Source organism: Mastigoproctus giganteus, chromosome 10, assembly GCF_048544385.1.
Source record: "Mastigoproctus giganteus isolate SK-2022 chromosome 10, ASM4854438v1, whole genome shotgun sequence".
Lineage (NCBI taxonomy): Eukaryota > Metazoa > Arthropoda > Arachnida > Uropygi > Thelyphonidae > Mastigoproctus > Mastigoproctus giganteus.
In genome coordinates, this window is record NC_143584.1 from 139,784,242 (window position 1) to 139,807,069 (window position 22,828).

At 38.8% G+C, this 22,828-nt stretch overlaps 1 protein-coding gene across 1 annotated transcript in view; it reads right to left on the reverse strand.

The window, feature by feature from the left end:
- Positions 1-4,479: 4,479 nt before the first annotated feature.
- Positions 4,480-22,828, reverse strand: part of LOC150079319 (uncharacterized) — a 127,758-nt gene continuing 109,409 nt past the window's right edge. Inside the window, exon 2 of the mRNA XM_090383848.1 lies at positions 4,480-6,602. Coding sequence (XP_090239974.1) covers positions 4,601-6,602 — 2,002 coding nt within the window. The 3' untranslated portion in view covers positions 4,480-4,600. The remainder of the gene's footprint in view (positions 6,603-22,828) is intronic.

Here is a 22,828-nt window from a genome sequence, read left to right on the forward strand (position 1 = left end):
CATGAATCATATTCCATTTATTACTTGTTGCACGATGTAGATTCACACATCGTTTATTTGTAAAAAAAGGAATACTTTTGAAACTGCAAAACCTGGAACACTTCAGCTGCCCACGCGCCACAAAACACCTGAAGACTGGGGTCTATTGTTCGGCCAATACGTGTATACATCGTACGTGCTACGTTTACATGAAATAAACTTTTAGAACAAATTAAAGCAAAATAGAGCTTAGAAATAACATTCTTAAAACCAACAATCATAATCAAAGAGCTGCATGGTAAATACATGAATCAACTGAGTACTAGAAAATTATTTATTCCAATTACTTAATTACTGGAATAGATACATGGATACCAAAATATTGCACACAACATCTTTTAGATATCGTGACATTGAATTTAATGTCTCTTAAACAGAAAAAACATACATGCTTTCAGCTAGCTAACATAAGATATCTATTACAGACATGAGCAAGTCTGACAGTTATTTACACTTGTTTCGAATAACTGCGGCTTGTAACTTTAAAATTAAAGAAGTACAAAAAACATAATATTCGTTTATTATATCATTTTTTTTTTTTTTTTCAGAATAAAACGTCTCGCATTGTCCTCTCTTCATTCCTTCACAGAAGTTAACTCAGCTGAGTGATGAAAATTAGAACTTCTCTTAAACATTATATAAATCGCAGTTCCTGAACTCTTTAAATTACGCAGGTTCTGAATGTGGATCCTCAGACGAAATGTTCTATCAGATGGCATCCCTCTCTATTCTTAAACTAAAAGTAGAAAAAAAAAAAGAAAAAAAAGTAAACTGCAGCCATTATCAACCCACTGCAGGATGGAAGCCTCTCCAACAATTCATGTTGAGAGAAATGGACCATAATATGCCACGCTGGTCCAGTGAGGGTTGGCAGATCGATTGTATTTAGCAGTCAGGGGCTTGAACCTCGGTCTACTCAAGGAGGGAGTGTGCTACTGCACTCCTGCTCCTGACCACTCGGCTACGGAGGCCTTAAACTAACCCAGCATAAACTAAGGATTTTCGAAAACTGGAGGTTTTAACATGGTGTAAAGGTTGGTTATAATTACAGTGCGTAACTCTGGCCGCTTGTAGGTGACAAACCATGAATCGAGATTATATTTGGAATACAGTTCCAGACTATGCAGAAATGAAAGGGTTCCAAAAAAAAAAGTGACACTAGGGTGAGCTTAAGGCTGCATGCAGTCAGTATGCATAGTAAATTTCATGATATGACTAGTGGTGCACATTTTAGATATATTAAAAAAAGCATGTCGCCACAGTAGAACGCAAAAGTCAATATAGTTCTACAACTGAAAGATGAGCGCTTTGTTACTAAAGTTATTTTACTAAAACAATAGTAACACTGGCTTGCGATTTTCGAGCACCGCCGTTTAAAAATCTTAAGAAACGGACTCCCGCCCCCAACTTCCTTGCCCAAAATGATGTGGAAATTCGAAGAAATGCGCTTTGTCTAGGTTCCCAGTAGAGTCGTCCAGTTACAACAGCTGCTGGGTACGATATCACAAGCTAGTGCCAGAGTAGTGACGCGACTAGGTATTACGCGTACACCTGTTTGTAAAGTGCTTTAATGCTTCCGGCAAAACGTTTCTTTATTCATGTTTTGCATCAGTCCATGTGATCCTCCAGGAGTGGTCTTGGGATATATACGCCTGCGTTTTAATTTTAAAATTTCCCCTTTATTGTCGAAAGTTTATTATTAACAAAGTAAAGTTTTCCACCTGTGTGGCTTGCCGTCTGCGTGTTCACAACGCGACCCCCTCTCATTTGAACAGCCTGTGTTCCTCTACCACGCACCTACTTCGCTACACAGTTTTGGCTTGGATAGAAGTGGATGACGTGTATCCTTACAACAATCTATGGATGGTCGAGACCTATTTCGGGCTAAGGCGATGTACCGTTAGGGGGTGATCTCTAACATTGTATGAGTCCTGCCCTTCTAGAGAGAAAATATATGGTCATTACTACTTTTTACGCTGGATGGAGCTCCGCCACACATTGTTCGGTCACTTACGCAAATGATTCGGGCCTTGATGTAGCCGAGTGGTCAGGAGCGAGGGTGCATAGCACGCGTTCCTTGAGTAACCGGGGCCCGTGACTACTAAATACGATAAATATTTGTATTAACGATTTATTGTAAACTCTACTGACTTGGTTGTCGTGCCGGAGTATAAACAGAAAATTTAATTTAATTTTATAATGACCATATCATTCCGGTTTTTTGCCAATGCTTCGTCACCTTGCTTTTTGAACCATAATCCTTTTTGATTGTGATAGAGATATTGCAAGGAAAAAGTTGATATATTGCCCGGGTCTTTAGCTAACTTGAAGGAAAGCATCAGCACAGGTACGTTACAGTCCCTGTGACATTATGTAGTATCGTGGCATTTGCAGTATAAATGGCTATCACATGGGGCAGTTTTATTTTTACAACCTATGAATTTCCTACATTGTACCGTAATTTAATGTAAGTTGTACTGTGGGGATGCATATATCGCCAAACGCACGTCAGTGTCTCGTTTCAGAACCGAATTTTTTGTTCCTTTCATATCCGCATGGTATAGACACTTTTTACCAAATTCATTTCTCGGCAATTCATGGTTTGCCATTTATAGCTGGCTAAAGTGACGAACTTTAATTATAATTATCCTGTATTATGATAATAGCTGTTTATCATAATACATCGCCACTATAGTGGCGATTCAGAAAAATCGGGTTTCTCTCTCTCTCTCTCTCTCTCTCTCTCTCTCTCTCTCTCTCTCTCTCTCTCCTGAATTGCCTTTTTTTTTTTTTTTTTCGCTTTTTGTTTTAAATGATGCAGTAAAGTCATTTTTTACATAATAATAGATTTTAAATATTCTTTTAGCAACATGGTACGCTGGTATATCAAGAACTAGAAATTAGTTAAATAATGAGCACTTAAAGCTGCGTGGAGTGTAATCTGCCTTTAATTAATTAATGCCTTAAAGAATTACAGATTATTCTCAAACGTTTCGTGGTACTTCCTGTGCCACTTCTTCAGTGAACTGTAATGCTGTCCTTACGATACCAACTTTGTATGTGAGGCTGACGGTATCGTAAGGACAGCATTACAGGAGTTCACTGAAGTGGTACAGGAAATACCACGAAAAATCTGAAAACAATCTGTAATTCTTTAAGAAATTAAAGGCAGATTACACTCCACGCAGCTATAAGTGCTCATTATTTCACCAATATATAATAATAGTTCATCAGTATAGCATTATAACGAATTACCAGCATAACTGTTAATTTGTTGTTTCATCTTTCTCTTTTCATTAATTAATGTTGCAATTGGTAGAGGGAGCTCGTATTGATCAAAGTTATTGTGACTAGAGGGGTTTGATGACTGCGACACCTCAATCTTAGATCCACAATTAGCTGATGAGCATTCGCACAGGTGAAGTTTATTCGAGCAAAATGCTTAGTATTTACCTTTGGCTTAATCGTTAGGGTGGGTATATTAGTGAGAACAAGCAAAAATAAGAGTTCTCCTGAATGTTTAAAGCTTACTAAGGAGGTAAGTGGACGCAGTCTCAGTTGTCCAGTTAGAATAAGGCATGATTTGTTCAGTAATACGAAATTACGTGAGTGACTAATTTACATGAATGCAGTAAAAAAAAAAAAAGGTAAAGTGCAGCCATTATCAACCCACTGCAGGATGGAAACCTCCTCAACAATTCATGCTGAGAGAAATGGACCATAACCTGCCACGCTGGTCCAGTGCAGGTTGGCAGATCGACCGTATTCAGCAGTCAGGGGCTTGAACCCAGTCTACTCAAAGAGCGTGTGCTACTGCACTCCCGCTGTTTGGCTAGCTCCGAAAGATGTGAATTACATTCTCGGAATTACTTGAGTACGATATTATTAAAAGAGAACTTCATACTGCGTACAAGGAGTGGAAATGCCTAAAGGCCTGGCCTTAATTTAGAATTAAACTGAGGTATAATGCTCAAAAACAACGCTTTAGGTACAGATGTCTTATTTTTCTCCATCACCGTCATCATAACCTTCTCAAAAAAAGTGACAAATCCAAAATGAGACGTGTCATTCTATCAGGATTTTACAACCGACTATCCGTACTTAAAAGTGACACAGTGCTCTATAGTGGCAAGTACTGCAGTTATACTTGTGACTATTTTCGAGATAAACACTTCGTACCTTTTTGCATTATCACTACACTAATAAAGAGCCATTTTGACTGGTACCACTTTTCTTTAGAAGGCGCGATTCATCGTCTTCGTTTAAAAATGTTTTAGAACATGTTCAGAAACCTTACCGTTGAAAAGTTCGAGAAAACAGGAAACTCCAGTAATGAATTTGGATGTCAATCTCTCTAAGTCGGTATAGAGCGTCGAAGATATTTCACAACTCGTACATTACAAAAGGTGATCGTACACAACAGCGTGCACGTGTGTGTGTGTATATATAATATATATATATATTGTATATATAAAAGAATTTTTTTTTTTTTCATTCGGATGGAGCCTGCATAACAGGAATGCTACACTATCTCCAGTCAATTTGTACATCATTGTCAAATTCAAGAGGATCTCGGTTTGGCAAGGTTAGGACGTGGCCGATTACTGAGAGCGCCTCCTCTGTTCCTAGGGCGGAATAATCCAGCAAAGCGATTTTTCTCTGTGGTAGTCGCGGGGACTTCCGTAGTTTCCTCATCATCATCATCATCAAGCGTTTCTGTTGTCGTACTGCTTGCTTCTGTTGGCTTTAGTGAAGAAAGAGTCGTGGCTTCTACAGTTAGAACTGTAGTTGTTTCATTCTCCTCCTCTTCCTCTTCATCCTCCTCTTCTTCTATCTCCTCTTTGTCAGGCCGTGGTCGAAGAAAAGGTGGACGAAATCGGCCACCTCCTCCTCGATTCAGATTTGGACCATTGTTAAGGTTTCTATTCCTTGGAGGTAACACACCTGCAGGTTTGCTTGGTGATCGTGTTCGTAGAGATGCCGCTGTGGTCAAAGCAGGCCTACTGTTAGAAGTTGTACGAGAGTTACTAATTTTTCTAGTAGAGGAAAAGGCACTACTGGGTTTGCTTCTACTAGTTGAGACTTCTACCTTTTTCTCCTCATCAGCAGGAGTAGTCCTAGTATTCGCAGGTGCTGGCTGACGAGACCTGTTTGAACCAATGGAAGGTCTTCGAAATCGATTACTGCCGGTAGCAGTAGGTCCTGACCTGGGAGGTTGTGTGCGAAGAGTAGTTCCTATGGATGAAGAACTGGAGAGCGATGTCGTAGCTACTGTAGTTGTAGAAGTAGTAGAAGTGCGAATAGGTGATCGAGCTCTAGTCGTTGCGCCAACAGATGGTCCAAATCGTCTTCTGCTTGGTAGACCACCTGGTCGTCTTCGACTACGTTCAGTGGTAGTTGGTTCTTCTGTTGTAGTAGACGTAAGTTCAGTTGAAACTGGAGGTTCTTCTGTTTCCTTTTCTGAGTTTTCGTTATTAAAGGAATCTTCATTTTTGCTTGATAAAACGTTGCTTTTTTCTCTTACTTGGGGAGAAATCCTTTGTACTGATGAGCCCCCAGATTCCAAACTACCTTCTTGCGAGAGAGTTGTAGGTGTTTCTAGTGGCGGGGACGTAACAAAAATTTTTGGAGTCACTGGTACTCTAGGAACTTCATTTGTTCCATAACGAAAAATGTTCGATATGGGATGAGATGGTGAACTCTTAGAGATGGACACAGACGTAGAAACCTGAGGAGATAATGTGATCACAGAGTTGTCTTTAGAAGAAATTGGTCCGTCTGATGATTGCTCTTTTTCTGAGTCATTTGGATCAGTTGGAGGCGGCAGATCATTTTGACGTGGGTCTGGAAAAGATCGTGGGATTGCATTTAGTGTTTCAGATTTTGCTCCAACGTTGTCATTTTCGTCCTTCTCTTTGGGATTAACATCGTTATTGTCCTTTTTCCCATCATACCCTTCCAGATTAGGAATGTCATCAAAACTTAAGCTAAGATTATTAGGATTTGTTTCATTGTCATAATAATAATAATAATAAACAACATACTCGTCATCCTTAGCATCTCTATCTTTAGCAGAGGCGCCTTTCTGAGAACCGATCTCCGAAGCAGGGGCCTTTTCTATTACTTGGGATTGAGGTTTAGGCGCGTTGATTTCTTTATTCTGAGACACCGTTTCAACGGGTGGTGACCGATGCACCGAGGATTTAGACAACTGATTTTGAGGCACAACATACTGTCCTCCAATGTAGATGACCTGATGACCTTGTTGATGCTGCTCCGATGATACTCCAAGCGGCTGCCCATAAGAATTTACAGGCAGACTAGACAAACTGGCTTGGGGTGATTCGGCTACTTGAGGCAGAAGAGGAGGCCGATAGCCTGGAATCTGTTGAGAGGCAGTATCGAAGCTACTGGAAGGCAAATGACGTGGCGAAGTCTGGAAGGATGAGGCATGAAGAAGCGGACGTACGTATACGTTGAAATTAGATGACTGACGTGGATGACGACTACAAGTAGCAGAGTACAAAGAGGCTGCTACGAATATGGATATCACCGTGGAGGATCTGCAAAGAAAGAGCAAAATTAGTAAAAACATACTTTTTATTATTTAATTATATACAGTATCTAAAAATTACGAATATGTACTTTTTGCTGCATTCCCCACTTAATGCATTTCATTCCTTTTTATCATGGCTGATAACCAGGCCAAATAAAAGTCCTAGGTGGTTATCAAGCCAATTTTCTAAAAGTTTCGATTTTTTGAGGAAATTTAACTTTTGTTTATCTCTGAAATGATGTACACACTCTTCTTTTGCCAAAAATTTAATCCCAGATAGATGTTGCAATTTCGCGAAATGCATCACGCACACAGCCTCAGTCACTTCAATGTACAACCACGATGAGAATGTTAAAAATACTACAGTAGTTGGTAAGTCATTTAATATCTTGAGATACTTAGGAGCATTTCATAACTTGTTGATCCCCTACTAATTCCTCCGCATTCAGGTATACAAAGCACAACTCCTGACCGTGTGGTCGTCCTGAAGTATAAACGGAAAATTTATTTATTTATTATTATTATTATTTTTTTTGCATAAGTCTGATTAGTCAGCATATCTAAAAAGTAATTTTAGATATGTATTAGTAAGCATATCACTTAGATATTCTTACAAATACAGTGTGCAAAAGCTCTGCCTAGATGTTAATAATATGTGCAACAGTAAGAAATATGGAGTCGTACTTAGCCTTGTCGCAAACATTTCAATGTATTCGATTCTAATGTAGGTGTGTTCTAATCTGCTAATTATTTAACCAAATGCACTAATTGAAAAACATTAACACTAAAATAAACTTTACTCCTGCAAACTAATTTTATAAATTTTTAAGTGGTCAACTGTAATGCTATTGTATATAAATCTCATGTGTTATGCTATGTATTTGTTATGTTAATGTAACTCCAGTAGCTAATCACAATACGTAGGTATGAAACCTGCAAACCTCTTCACGCAAATACTGCACGGAGCCATTAAAGAATTAAAGAAATTTTTAACGAAAGCAAAAACTGTACACAAATTATTTTGTGTACAGTTTTTGCTTTCATTAAAAATTTAAAAAGTTATATAGTCATTTCAAATCAATAAGGGGCTTTTGGACCACTCTATATATAAAATAATTCCTTAGGTGGAGAGCAAAGAATGAAACAAGAAACGTGAAAGAGAAACACAAATGAAAGAAATAAAAAGGAGCGGCAGGAGCTCACGTCTTGCAAGCTGCGAGAATGGTAAAGACGATATATTTAAGTGACTTTGAACGTATTCCGGTAGTTGACGACAGACGCGCCGGCAAGAGTACCTTGGAAATCCCTCTGGAGTTTTCACATCCAAAACTCAATGGCGATCCTGTGGTTGGAAACAACTTGTTGATGAGGGAGGCCAGAGGTTGAAAAGACTTATGCATGGTAACAACAAAAATAAATAAATAAATAAAATAACTATAGTCAGCCAAATAGCAATGGTAACCAAAGAGGCATTTCAGAACGCACAGCTAGTCGTACCCTGTTACGGATGGGGCACCACAGCCGACGACCAAACCGAGTTCCACTCCTGTCAGGACACAAAAAAAAAAAAAGACGGTACCAGTTACATCGCTATTTAAGTCCATAATCTCCAAATTATAATTTGAAATTATGAAGCGGGCACTTTCATAAGCGGAACGCCAACACTGGGCAGTGTTGGATTGGAAAACCGTTTCCTGGTCTGACGAATACCAGTTCATGCTTTTCACGCTGATGAGAGGATAAGATAATACGCAAACAGCATGAATCCATTGCCAGGTGTCAACAATGTAGGTTGGTGGTGGCGGTGTAGTGGTGTGGAAAGTGTTTTCGTGGGCCGGGCCCTTTGCTATTTGAAAGATTTAGATGTCAGTGATTATCTGGAAATAACTTCTGACGAGGCCCATTCGAGGCTGTAGCGTATCTATCTGTGAATGAGTTCTTCCAAGAGGATAACTCGTCATATCAGAAAGTCAGAATTGTATGGAATTGGTTCCAGAAACATGACAGTAAATTCAGCCTATTGGCGGTGGCCTCCCCACTCACTAGTTGTCAACCCAATTGAGCACCTGTGGGATGAGGAGGAACGAGCTCTTCCGAGTAGATACCTGCAATCAATTTGTTACAACTGCGGGAAGCAATTGAGTCAACATGAACCAGCATCCCTGCGACATGCTTTCAAAACTTCGGTGAGTCCATTCCATGAATCCATCCAGACTGTTCTGAGGACTAAAGGGGGAACTACTCGCTATTATTTAGGTGTACCTAATAAAGTGGCCTCAGCGTACAGTAAAACTGAAGAGGTTTTTAATAAACTGAACAGCGAGCCAGAGAAATTAAACATATAGGAAGGAAATCTTTGAATATGTATACCGGAAGATTCAGATGAAAGCCATGTAGCAAGGTAAGAACAATCATCAGTCATCTTCCTTTCGGATGGATGAAAAAGTCACGTTATGAAATGTTTTGTTTAACTTAATGTTAGAAATGTTAGAACCTATTTTAATCTAATGTTGTGCGACCTGTTTATTATTTTGTAAATTTATAAAGTAAGGATTTAGAAATAATTACTAAGCATATGTAAACATATCCTCTAATCAAAAGCTGTTAAAGGGTAATTCGAATGAGAAATAAACAGATAATAAATATAACTCCTTGCTTTAACGGATTCTATGGGGTAAGGCTTGTGTGTAAAAACAGATTGTTATATGTAATGAAAGACAACATTCGAGCACAAAGAATAGTGAAGGGAGAAGAGAATTTATATTCGAGTACAGAGAAGGGCAATGAAATTGGTAGGGGGAACAAAGGGGTGCTCTTACTCGTACCAAGAAAGGCTTCAGTTCTGCAAATTGCAGAGTTTGGAGACTAGGCCACCTGCGAGGTGATCTGTTGAGGCGTTTAAGGCTTTGAATGGATTGAACAAGCTCAATGCTGATGAGATTCTTCCTCTTGCTCAGACCACACACATGAGGGGGCACAAATTCAAATTGAGGAAGGACGTTTGTAGAATAGGTCTGCGGAAGTTTTCCTTTAGCCAGTGGGTGGTTGATTGTTGGAATAAACTTCCATCTGTTGTGGAAGTTGATAGTTTAAATAAATTCAAGGAAGAATTTGACAAACTATTGGAGGGAATGAATAGGTGAGATGGGAGATGTCGTTTTTTTTTTTTTTTTTTTTGGCTGATATTGTATAAGCTTGTTTTCTTGCATCATTTGCCACTGCTAATGCTCTGATATTCCGTCTGATATTGTACTAGGCACGCTTGTAAAATCGACATTATAATACATGATTTTACAATTTGCATGCGTAGCTGGTACAGTATCAGACAGATCATTTTCTGTGACTATGTTTATTGTCATTTCACATTTAAGAATTTGTTTATTCATTATAAATGTTTACAGATGGTAAATAAGTTCAGTTGTTGATGATCAATACTGTGTTCGCTGAAATGTGCGTCTTCAACACCGCGCAACCACTGGTATACCTTTCTAAAATCCCGCATCTCTCAGTCCCCGAAGGTGCCGGATTTTAAAAGAGTTCACTGTACTTATAACACGCACACACACACACACACACACACACACACACACACATTAATAATAGGCGTTTGAAGAAACCTACGTGATTATTTTTAAATAATTGCTTTGATCTATAATTCCGTGTTTAACCCGACATGAAAGCAACTATTTGTCAATTATGAATCTTCTCGTACAAACTCTCATCGCGCAGACTTTCAGTACTTTAGGTTCCAATACCTTTCACGTTTGGGGTCGCCACCAAATACACATACACTTTATTAATCTAAAATCTATAAGAAAGCAAGACTGCATGGAGCTTTGGTCAGTCGGTCCGTTCATGCTTGTACTTCCTTCCCTCCCTCCCAGTATTCACAGATACTGAGGCCTGCTTTCACTGAAAAAGAATGAGCAGTGTTAATCACATGTAGCTCGTTCATAGGCATTACGGCACTGCAGCACCCCCAGCTATTTAAATCTAGATATACAGTGAACGGAGTTATATGAAATTTTGTGAAGAACAATGCAACGCAATGAATATTTTTATTAACATGACCAGCATATAGTATGCGCATCCTCTATTTTCAGTAATGATTTGTGACAAGTATATGGAGGAACTACAAGCAACAGCAAACGCAGATAAGACGATTTCAGAAGTAACTGGAATTTTGCACATCTTGAGTAATGAAAAATTCGAGTTCTGGTTAGAACTTTTCCATCAGAACCTTTCCTCACGTGGAAGTTATTTATAATCAAATGCAATCTCGAGAAATTGAGGCAGCTAAAATACATGAATATATAGGAAACTTTAAGAATGCCATTCTAAAAATCAGGAATTCAATGTACTGTGAAAATCCTTCAAAAACACTCATGATTGAAGCGAAGGAAGTATGCGACTATATAAGTAGTAGTAGTAGTGGCATGTGATGCAAGAAAGCAAGTGTATGAGCTTATGCAGCATCAGCCAAAAAAAAAAAAAAAAAAAATCACACCATTCCCTCCAAATGCCTGTCCAGTTCCTCCTTAAATTTATTCAACCTATCAACTTCCACAACGACAGATGGAAGTTTGTTCCAGCAATTAACCACCCGCTGGCTAAAGGCAAATTTCCGCACAACTATTCTACATCTGTCTTTTCTTAATTTCAATTTATGCCCCCTTAGGTTCGTAATCTGAACAAGTGGAAGGATCCCATCAGAATTCAGCGTGCTCAACCCATTCAAGGCCTTATACACCTCAATCAGATCACCGCGCAGGTGCCTAGTCTCCAGCCACTGCAATTTGCAGAACTTAAGCCTCTCTTGGTAAGAGGATCCCATCATTCCCCTCACCAATCTTGTTGCCCTTCTCTGTACACGCTCAAGTAAATCTACATCCTTCCTAAAATGAGGCCTCCAGACCTGTACGCAGTACTCAAGGCGTGGCCTGACCTTATAACAGAGGGATAATCACCTCCTTCTCGCTGCTAGCAAAATTCCTATATATCATTGACAAAACCCCATGACCTGCCCTGGCAGCCTGTCTGCATTGCTCAGACAGGTTGCCAGGTGTTGACAGAGGTGAGAGATATTCTTTTACAAAGCAATTAATTGCCGCTAAATCGTTTAACAAGGAGAACTTTGTTATTTTTCGTACGAAAATGCCCATGAAAGAGGTATGGGAGACTGCTGAGGCATCCCATGATTGAAAGAGAAAAACGTCTTACGGAATTACAAGTTTTCTATAGCAGACACGATCTAAATTAACTGACTTGCTAAAATTTATCTCGGAAAATATTTTTTTGCTGAAGTTCTTGGTGAACTTACAAAAAACTCATAAAAGTTCTTTTGACCATTCCGATGACTACTTCAGAGCCCGAACGCTGCCATTCGACATTAAAAAGAATAAAAACATTTTTAAGGAGCACTACAAATCAGGAAAGGCTAAATGCTCAAGCAATGCTTTCAATAGAGAAAAACTTGAACGAAAAAGTTATTAATCTATTTTCAATAAATAAAAACCGAAGAATGGATTTTGTTTTTAAATAAAAGTTCAAGTCTGTTACTGGTAAATGTCTAGTTTATGTTTTGTAGTACTTTTAACTTGCTTATTATTATTACTGTGTATGTCTACATGTCTTATAACCAAGGCAATTTAATGTAACTTTAAGACGCGGCACCCTAAACATCAGAGTCACGAGCCGCCACTGGGAAATACCCTCGAAAAAGTTCCTTTAGTTATTGAGAATATTTGAGTCATTCGAATGAGACGATTCTTTCCATGGATGAAAACGACACTATTGACTAAACCATGAAGGCTGCCTCAAGGTATACTATTTAACCAGTAACACTTTACCTGATGTAATCAACGTGTGAGGATCCGTGATTAACAACTCTTTGGAACCACGTGCTATGCATATCAAATTTAAATGTATTGCTAATTTTTTCTATAAGAATTAACAGAATCAGTAAAACTGCAGAACATAAGCCAAAAAAGTTTTTAAAAAGTGTGAATTAGTTCCTAAGAAAAGTCCCTAATTCCTTTTATTTTATCTTGTAATAGCTGTAATATCTTATATAAAAACTAGAAATGTAAAATGCATACAACAGAAAGCGAATGGGAGGACATAACAGGGGCAACCCACATACCAGATATTCCTACAGCCCTAAAACACCAAAGATACCTGGAAAGTTTGGGAATAACGATTAAAAACTAGCGTATGAGCATGCAGCGTGGACCGAAGTATTTTTGGTATCAGCCATACCAAAAACACTATTTTATAAAAAAAAAAAAACTCTTCTTCCCACTCCTCGAATGGTTCAGGAAATATGTTTTTATACAAAGCGGGTGAAACACAATGACTGCAACTTATCAAGAACTACCAGTGTCTGCATGGAAAAATATTGCACTGATGTGGCTGAACCAGCTTTTATCACGTGCATATGAGGAACGAATTCGCGTCATTCAGTAAATATATTTTGCAATCGCTGAAAAAAGTGCTCATGGGGCCCTAAGAAATAGCTTTCAGTACAAGAGGTTCGCTGACCACCGCCTGAGAAACTATGTTCTATACAACAGAGAAGGCTTTGCGAAACAGCGCCACAAAAACTAGGTTATGAAGATGAGAAATTTTCATTGGAGAGAGAGAGAGATGCTGTCATACAAATACAAGTTTCACAGTGCATAAAAAAAAGTAAGCTGCAACTACTATCAACCCACTGCAGGATGGAAGCCTCCTCAACAATTCATGTTGAGGGAAATGGATCATAACCTCGCTGGTCCAGTGCGGGTTGACAAATCGACCGTATTTAGCAGTCAGGGGCTTGAACCCCTCTACTCAAAGAGCGTGTGCTACTGCACTCCCGCTCCTACCCACTTATCTACGAACTGTTACTACAGTTCGTAGCTAAGTGGGTAGGAGAATTTTTTTTTTTTTTTGGCTGGTGCAGCATAAGCCTCAGGCTTCCTTGCACTATATGGCTAATAATAATAATACACTGCTATCTCAAGGGGAACCCTTTGAAAGACTTCTTATTTTATATACATATATTGCTATCCCAATTAAAACCTGCGACATGTGTATGCGCATTCAGTCAAAAAAATAATACTTGTTTATCAGGTGGTTTGCACGAGAACACACACAACAACACAAATATCATAAACATTACCACTATTACAGTAGCCTTAAACTACATAACTATAAAATCAAAGACTGAAGAAAGAAGACTTAACTATCATCATAACACTCATTACAGGTTACATCAATTCTTCACATTTCTGGGTTATGTGTCGCTGGAGGATTCCGCATCAATCCCTCAGAACCCTTTCTTCACTCCGTAACGATGCAATAGGATCCACCCAGCTGTCCATTCATTCCCACCAGCATGATTTAGTCTACGACCTATATGCAGACTTCCATCGATTTATTCGTAATAAGAAGTCACTGTAAGCAAACAACCATTGTAGAGTTGAGGTTTTGAAAAACTTTCATTAACGTGCTGTTATTTATAACTTTTGCACAATTTCTATTTTAAATTTTTTTTTTTTTTTTTTTTTTTTTTGTTAGTTGTTGGCGCGCCGGCTTCTGTGGCCATAATGCACCTCCCAAATTTTTTGCATTTACTCTGATCCAAGCCCGAGGCGGGATTCGAACCCGCAACCTTTGGATTGCCAGGCAGGCACTTTACCCACCCAGCTAGCCCGGTCGGCTTAAATTAAATGTGGCAATTTAATTTGTTTGTTAACCTCTAGCTAAATCATAGTAGAATGTAATTTTTTTTTAACCTTGTAACCTTTTATCATAATCAACATCCGTATTTCAAAAAAAAATTAATAAAATGTACATATGAAATCTAGAGGCTCAAGAATTCGATGTCAGCCTTTTAGCCATAATTCTTAATTTTATGTTTTTTTTTTTTTTTAATGTAAAATCCCTGGCGACGATGGATGTTACTGCCTCGCACTGGGTTACAAATTATAATTCTTTATTATGCAATAAAGGTTCACTAAACGATATGAAAATGACTGATAATAATTCCAATGCATGACTCACTAACGGGACGCCCATCCCTGAGATCAAAGCATTCATGCTCGTCATCCAAGACAAGGAATAATCAACACCAGGAATAACAGAAAATGCGTCGCCTAAGATCCCGGAATGAGAGACGACACATGTCGACAATGTCACCTTGTCCCAGAAACAATCCAGCACATCACTGCGGGGTGCAGGGTGATCACCCAGACGCAGTACGCTCATAAGCGCCACCAGGTCGGCAGGATAAGCGGAGAAATACCAACTGATCAAAGAAAGTATACCGTATTAAAAACATGAACCTCAGGCCATACTAGAGACCCCTATCCACAAATTGTACTGGGACCGAGCCATAAGAACAAGATGATCCCGCACAGCAGACCGGACATAACTTTTTCACTATTAAGAAGGAAAAAGACTACCTATCTGATCAATACAGCAGTGCCTAAAGTGAACAATCTAACCACCCCACGCAAATGGTACCAGAACCCGTCGCAGGATGAAAAAAAATTCAATAATAATACTATTGTTTAATAAGAATATAATAGTAATAATCTATGAAAACGATAGAGAAGTATCAATGGAACGGTTGCTGCCTTTCTATACAGTTATTTAGGCACATCCACCAAAAAGCTTTCTAAATAGTAGTAGCAGAGGCAAGTGATGCAAAAAAGCAAGCTTATGAGCTTATGTAGCATGAGCCAAAAAAAAAAACAATTTCAAACAACCATTACCTCTAAAAGTTTGTCCAGTTCCTGTTGAATTTATTTAAGCTATCAACTTCCACAACGACAGATGGAAGTTTGTTCCAGCAATTAACCACCCGCTGGCTAAAGGCAAATTTCTGCACATTTATTCTACAACTGTCATTCCTCAATTTGAATTTATGCCCCCTCAGGTTCGTAATCTGAGCAAGCGGAAGGATCCCATCAGAATTCAGCGTGCTCAACGCATTCAAGTCCTTATACACCTCAGTCAGATCACCTCGCAGGTGTGTCTAGTCTCCAGCCGCTGCAATTTGCAGAACTTAGATCTTTTTTTGGTAAGAGGACTCCGTTTCCCTCATCAATGTTGTTGCCCTACTCTGTACACGCTCAAGCAACTTACATCCTTCCTAAAATGAGGCCTCCAGACCTGTACGCAGTACTCAAAGCGTGGCCTGACCACTGCCTTATACAAAGAAATAATCACCTCACCACCTTTTCCCTGCTAGCAAAATTCCTGTATATCATTGACAATACCCCATGACCTGCTCTGGAAGCCTGTCTGAATTGCTCAGAAAACTTCATATCTGACTGCATAATCATCCCCAGGTCCTTTTCATTTTCTACCACCTTAAGTGTAGTACCACACAGTTGATACGTTCCTCTGGGGTTACTTCTACCCATATGCAGTACTTTGCATTTGTCAATGTTAAATTTCAGCTGCCACTTCTCAGCCCATCTGCCCAAATTTTCTAGATTCTGTTGCAGTAGCACACTGCCATTACTGTCATTAACAAACCTGCCAACCTTTGTAATCTGCCACTTAGCCTGATACACTTTCATCAATATCAGTGATAAATATACAAAGTAACAGTGGGGGCCAACACCAAATCCTGTGAGACTCCACTAATAACATTAGTCCACGAAGAGCAACGTCCATTGATTATCACTCTGTCTTCTCTCACTGAACCAACCTTTTATCCATTGTAGAAAGTTACCCTTAATACCATACGGCTCCAATTTGTACAGTAATCTTCCATGCGCAACAGTATCGAAAGCTTTCCTGAAATCCAAGTATATGATATCGAAATTATTTTTTGCATTCAGTTCCTTTGTAACCACATCATAATATCCTATCAAATTTGTCAGATAAGACTTTCCCTTAACAAACCCATGCTACATCTGAATTATTACCGCAGTCTTGTCTTGATGTTCCTGCATTACTCCTTTAACCAGTGACTCCATTAGTTTCCCTGTAACAGAAGTTAAACTAACTGGTCTGTAATTACTCGTGTCACCCTTTGAATCCCCTTTTGAATTTGGGATACATTCGCACATCTCCAGTCCGTGGGGACTTCCCCCGAGTCCAAGGATGCTCTCATAATTGTGGCTATGTTTTTGCTTACTTCCTTTGCTGTCTCCTTTAATATAACTGGACAGATCCCATCAACGCCAGGTTCCTTTATGTTTAATTTCAACAATTTCTTCTCCACTTTGCTCTCGTTTATTACAAAATCATTAATCATCAAAATAAACTAGAGTAAATTGTTGGAACCAAAAATAGGAATCGTTCAAGAGCTATAAGAGGTTTCAAGGACGTAAATGATAAATTGTACGTGAAAAAGTCGCACGAAAAAGTCAATATTCAATTTATACACTGGTTATGTGCACTTAGAAGCTATATAAAGAGCAATACATAAGGAGTTACAAATTGTTTCGACAATAGGAATCATTTAAGAAATTTAATTTCAAAGCGAAAATAGCAAATTGTGTCAGAATCTAGAGGAATGATGACTAGTTTCAGCAAATTGGGTTGTGTTGCTTATCAAGAAACTATTCTTGACTGGAATAATTTAACTCCATGGCTGTGGTATTTGGAACACGCACGCACAAACCCCAAATACCGGACACTCCAATAGTTGCAGAAACTTGAAGGTCTTTTTGTGTCATGGGCGTAAACAACATAAGAGGTTCCCACCTATTTAACGAAAACAGCTAGTTGAATAACACCCGAGAAGGTTTGACTGATTCTATTTCTTACCTTGAAAGAGGATTATATCATACAGAACATGACTGACGAAAAATGGACTTTTCAATTCACCTCGTCTTTACTTTTATTTTCCATATCAAGAGAAATAAGGGTAAGAGGAATAAATCTGAAAGATCTATCACGGTGTAAACAAGTCTAGGGTTGTATAGGGGCTCGTAACCTTTGCTATATGAACTGCAAAGCTTTGGATTACTTCTGATTGTATTATCCTTAAAGAGGATGCTAAATCTCGGTATAGCTATTATATATCTTCGCCATCCCCAGCTTCCAAACACGCTACTTTTCCACTTCAACTGTTGCGAAGCCTTGAGACTGATGCTGAATGGTCATCGAACATTGTTGTTTAATGAAGTACATGTCTTCATGAATAATCCCAGCCCTCCCGCAGATAGCACGGTGACTATAATCACCGTCCTCCCACACCGTAATATATTTTCAATAAGGGAAACCAGAAATATTCTGTAATAAAGACAGACGGAACAAAAACAGAGTATGTTTTTGTTCAGTACGTACAGAGTACTAATCAGTTATCAGTTTTTAGGAGTATTAAAGGTGATCCATGTGAATACTAATGATTTAAAACATAAACAAACTAATGACTTTGCCAATAAATATAAGGCTATGCTGAAAAAAATGAAGTGAAAAAGGACAAAATGCTCTTGTGTCTGCAATACTGCCTCTACACGACGGGAGGAAATATATGACAAAAGCCTTGTGGATTCGAGTGTGGACTCTAGACTCGAGAGATTTTGCACGGATTATGGAAAGAATTTTTTCACAGCGTGGCGTGCCCTAGTTAATAGAAGAAATTTCTTTTGCGAAGAGAGGATTCATTTAAAAAGAGGAGGCGCAAGAGTTCTTGCAAATATCATTGAGGTTAGCTTAAGGATTCAGTGATACTGCTAATTCGAAGGGAAGGGGGAGGAGTCACTGAAATGACGCAGGTTAGTGACATCAGCCAAAATCACACTTCCCTCCCTGTGAGTACTTGTGCCCGACCTGTAATTACCTTATGCATAGAAACATTTAAATACGTACAAAAACCACCTGTAAGATACCACCGGGGAAAAAGTTTTTAAGGTACAAAATTTAATTTGTCTGTATGGTAATGCCAGGGGTATCTTAAATAATTTAAACTAATTTGAAATCTTGATGAGTTTAATTTATCATAATCCCTCCCTCTTCTTGATTAGAAAGGGGGGGATTCATTGTGCTTATCAAAAGTTCTTTGAAAGCGATCAGACTGCTTTCAGAGTCAGATCAAGTTCAGATGGACGTTGAGTCTCTGTGGTGAAAGATGAATTACAATAAAGGGAAGATGATAATGGGGTTATATTACAGGCCAAACGATTAAGGAAGAGTAAGACAGAAATCTCCAGAGGCAAGCTGAATGGGCAGCCAAGTGTGATTGCTTCATTATGGGCCACTTCAAATTGTCTCTTACAGACTGGAAATACGCTTTTGGGAAACAGATTTTTGAGCCATCTGGATGATTGTTATTTATTCCAAAATACAGAGAAAATAAAAAGGGCTATAATATCCTCGACTTGGTTCTCATCAAGGATCCAAGCTGTGACAGTGCAGGAACCAATAGCGAGTAGTGATCATAATGTCATATATGGTAGTATCCAAAGAGTTGCTGTGGTGAAAGGAAAAGGTGAGGTCTTCAATTTCAAGAGAGGAGACTATAGTCGATTGAGATATTTCTTGGACTCTAGAAAGATCACTATAGGATGTTGGATTCGGGTTCATTATGGAAAGAATTCAAGGGATTTATCCTGGACACTACAAATGCATTTGTTCTTTCTTTTGCGAAACGTCTCTGGTGGAGATTTATGAGTATTATGAGCGCATGTGTAATAAAACTACTGACAAGTGTTAGATAGGCAAAACCTGAGTGCGAGAAATCACTAGCAAAGAGCTAAAAATAAAGATAAGGAGATTCTTTTATAAAATAAACACAGAAAAGAAGAGAGTGAACCGATAGGCTCCATATTTGGGTGAAAAACTTACACTCACTGGCCAAAAAATTAGAAACCTTTATTTAATATCTAGCAGGACCACCTCTTGTCCGAATTACAGCCCATACACGGCATGGAATTGGATTCCACTAGGTTCCTGAGGACGTATAGCTTCACATTTCATCATCGGAGCATTCGTTAGCTGCTGTATTGTGACCGTTACAACTGCGAAGCCGAACTGTCCTTTATAACCATCACAATTTGGGTATAATAAAACATTACAGAGTAAAGTTGGTCCGATATGACAGAAAGATATTCACTGGAGATAGCAACTTTCTAACGGTATGTTATTATTTGTTATTTGGTTTTTAGGAGCATTAGCAACTGATGCCATATTGCTCCGGGGATATGCGGTCGTCATTCCCTGACCTTTCCGCATCCTCCGTATTTGGTGGTCACGGGCTCAAACCTCCGGTCTAATCAAGAAGCGTGTGTTACGCACTGCTGCTCCTGCCCACCTGGCTACGAAGGCGCCTCTAACGGTATGAAACGACCCAGTCCGTGCCAACAGAATACTACAGACTGTTGCTTTGGTCTAGCTCGACCAAAGTTCCAAATTATATTACGTACTATGGTACCACCTCCAGCCACTTGAGTGGCGGACACGAGACAGTCTGGATGTATATCTTCATGAGGTTCACGCCACACTCTCACCCTATCACAAAGCAGCAAATAAATGCGGGCATCCACTTTCAATTTCTTTTTTTTTTTTTTTTTGCTGGGAGCCAGCAAAAAAAAAGAAGAAAGAAATGTTAAATAAATAAAATAAAATTAAAATAGTTAAAAAAATAAAAATAATAATAATAAAATCCTTACTGAGAAAAAAAAAAGAGAGAGAAAAAGATAGAAAGAAGTTGAGGAGATCACTTGATTACATCCTCTGAGAAGCCAGGGATCTTAGTTGAAGACGCTTCTTGAAAATATTTGTAGCAAAATCTTGAAGCGCCTTAAAGTTACTGGCACACTCAACAAGAATACTGACGTTTTCTTCTGATAACTCTGGAGCAAGACCAACTAAAGTGTGTCTAAATTGTTCCTATTCCGGACAAAATAAGAGAACATATATCGAAGTTTCGAGGTCATTACATGTACAGTATGGATCAGATTCGAGTCCACGTTCAAAGAGCTTAGCCCGTAAGCAGATAGGAAGTGTACATATTTGGCGTAAACCACGAGTTGATAGTTGGGGATGTTAGATAGTCAGCCTTTTGTATATATTTCCTAGTGATGAGACCAAATTGGCTTTCATCCCATCTGCGTTGCCAAATTCCAGTTAATTCACTCCAAATTAACTGGAGTGAATTAACTGGAATTTTATGTTATTTGCGGGGTCGGTTGTTATTCCGTACTCTGTGATCGAAAGTCCCTTTTTGAGATTGTACAAAATTGCTCGAAAATGATATAAAGATCAAGTGGCATAACTCCTCCCAAAACCTGAAAGACATCGTTAGAAGTAGTTCTTGGAATGCGGTGAATGGTAAGACGGATCTTTGCAAGGACATTAACTTTGTTTTAATCTTGACTTTGGTAACAATTTGATGCCATATGCTGGCGGCATAAGAAACTACAGGCAAAAAGATCGTCTTATAATACAATGATGATATCTTCCTAGTAAGACCCCCATTCTTTCCTAGAGATCCTAACCACTGAGGCAGTAAAATTTCGAATTTTGTTCTTCCAATTTTGAAACATGCGACTGAAAACTTAATCTGTCATCTAATATAACTCCTAAATATTTAGTCTCAGAGACATATGGTATCTGTATGTTATTAAGAAGGATCCTAGGAGGTCTGTTGTAGTTTAAGTGATTGCCGAAAGTCATAAAAGTCGTCTTACTTAGTGAAATTTTTAATTTGTTTGTATTCGCCCATGTTACCAAATCGTCAATAATTGGTTGCATACACTCCTCAAGCACCTTTCTGGAGGAGAGGCTCCAACACCGATCCTTGAAGGTATCCTCTGGATAAAGGTGAACTATATGTCAGGTGCTTTGCAAGTACCTTTACCATACGATCACTGAAATAAGATCTTAAAACCTTGTAGGTATAATCATCACAATTAGTAGCCCTTGAGGACTCGAGGGAGCTCTCCCAACAAAGGGAGTCGAAAGCACCCTCGAAGTCTACAAACACAGCCAAAACATATTTGAAGTAGAACTCCGAGCAAAAGTAGTTAGAGCAGATATGGCCTCCTCCGTAGATTTCCCTTTTTTGAAGCCAAATTGTAGGTTAGAACAAAGTTGTTTTTCATTTAACATGTTATGGAGTCTCGGGGCTAGAAGTCTTTCAAAGAGTTTTCCGTGATTCGCAAGCAATGAAATTGGTCTGTAAGCACTGGAATCGGATTTTGGTTTTCCTGGCTTGTGAAGAATTTTCAGCAAAGCCCATTTCCTTGGAAAAATGCCCTCAAGGAGACATCTGTTTATAAGATTTAACAGAATTTGCGGAAACAGGTCAAAAATTTAACAATAACATAATTCTCAATAACGTCAATCCCAGGACATTTTTTACTGTTTAGTTTACTAACGGCAGCACCAAGGTCCAAGAGGGTAACCTGGAAGATGTCCATAGGGCCACGATACATTTCATTACTGTGTCTTATCTCCTGTTGTTCCGGTGTATCAAATTCAGGGGGGGTCCAAAGGGAAAAGTTTGAAGATAATACACCTTATTGTGGAAATCCAATCACTTGTTTCCTGCCCTTGCTCCATAACGGTATTATACACGTCTCCTGCAATCATTTTATTTTTTGTAATGCGGTAAATTAAACCCCACGGTTCCCGTATTCCCTATTTCTTTAACTAAGTTTTGCCAACAACTGCTCTTGGAATTGGCAATCTCCAAATGGTATCTTTTCCTGAGACTGCCATAAATTTCCTGGTAAGTCTGCACATCTTCAGTTGACAGATGTCTGTTTCTTTGAAGGTTCCTCCGGGTTTGAGGACTTGTGTTCGTAAGTGTGACAGTTCAGGCGTCCACCACGGGACAAAAGGTTTCTTGGACTCTTTTCTTTTGCTGGCGTATTGCATAGCAAGGAAAAGTGAGCCTGGATAAAGTTGATATAATTGGAGTGTTGTCATGAGTTTAAGGCGTTTTGAATATCCTGTGTCATAGAGTTTAGGTACTCCTTATGTTTGTTCCATTTTGTCGACTTCACAGAAAATCGTTGAAGATCTTTAAGTTGTTCCTCAATGCAAGTATGTCTAAATGAGACCCCGAAAATAATAGCCTGGTGGTCACTATTAATAAGTCCTGGAATTACATCCCAGTCAACAAGCAAACCATCCATTTTAGCAGATGTTAAGGTTACGTCGTCGGAAATAGATTCTCCCTTGGATGTGGTAGGTTTGTCGGATAAATTTTCGACAAAGATTAAAAGATAGGATAAAGTCCTCTAAGGTCACTAATTATGCTATGCCAAAAGTTGGAATTTG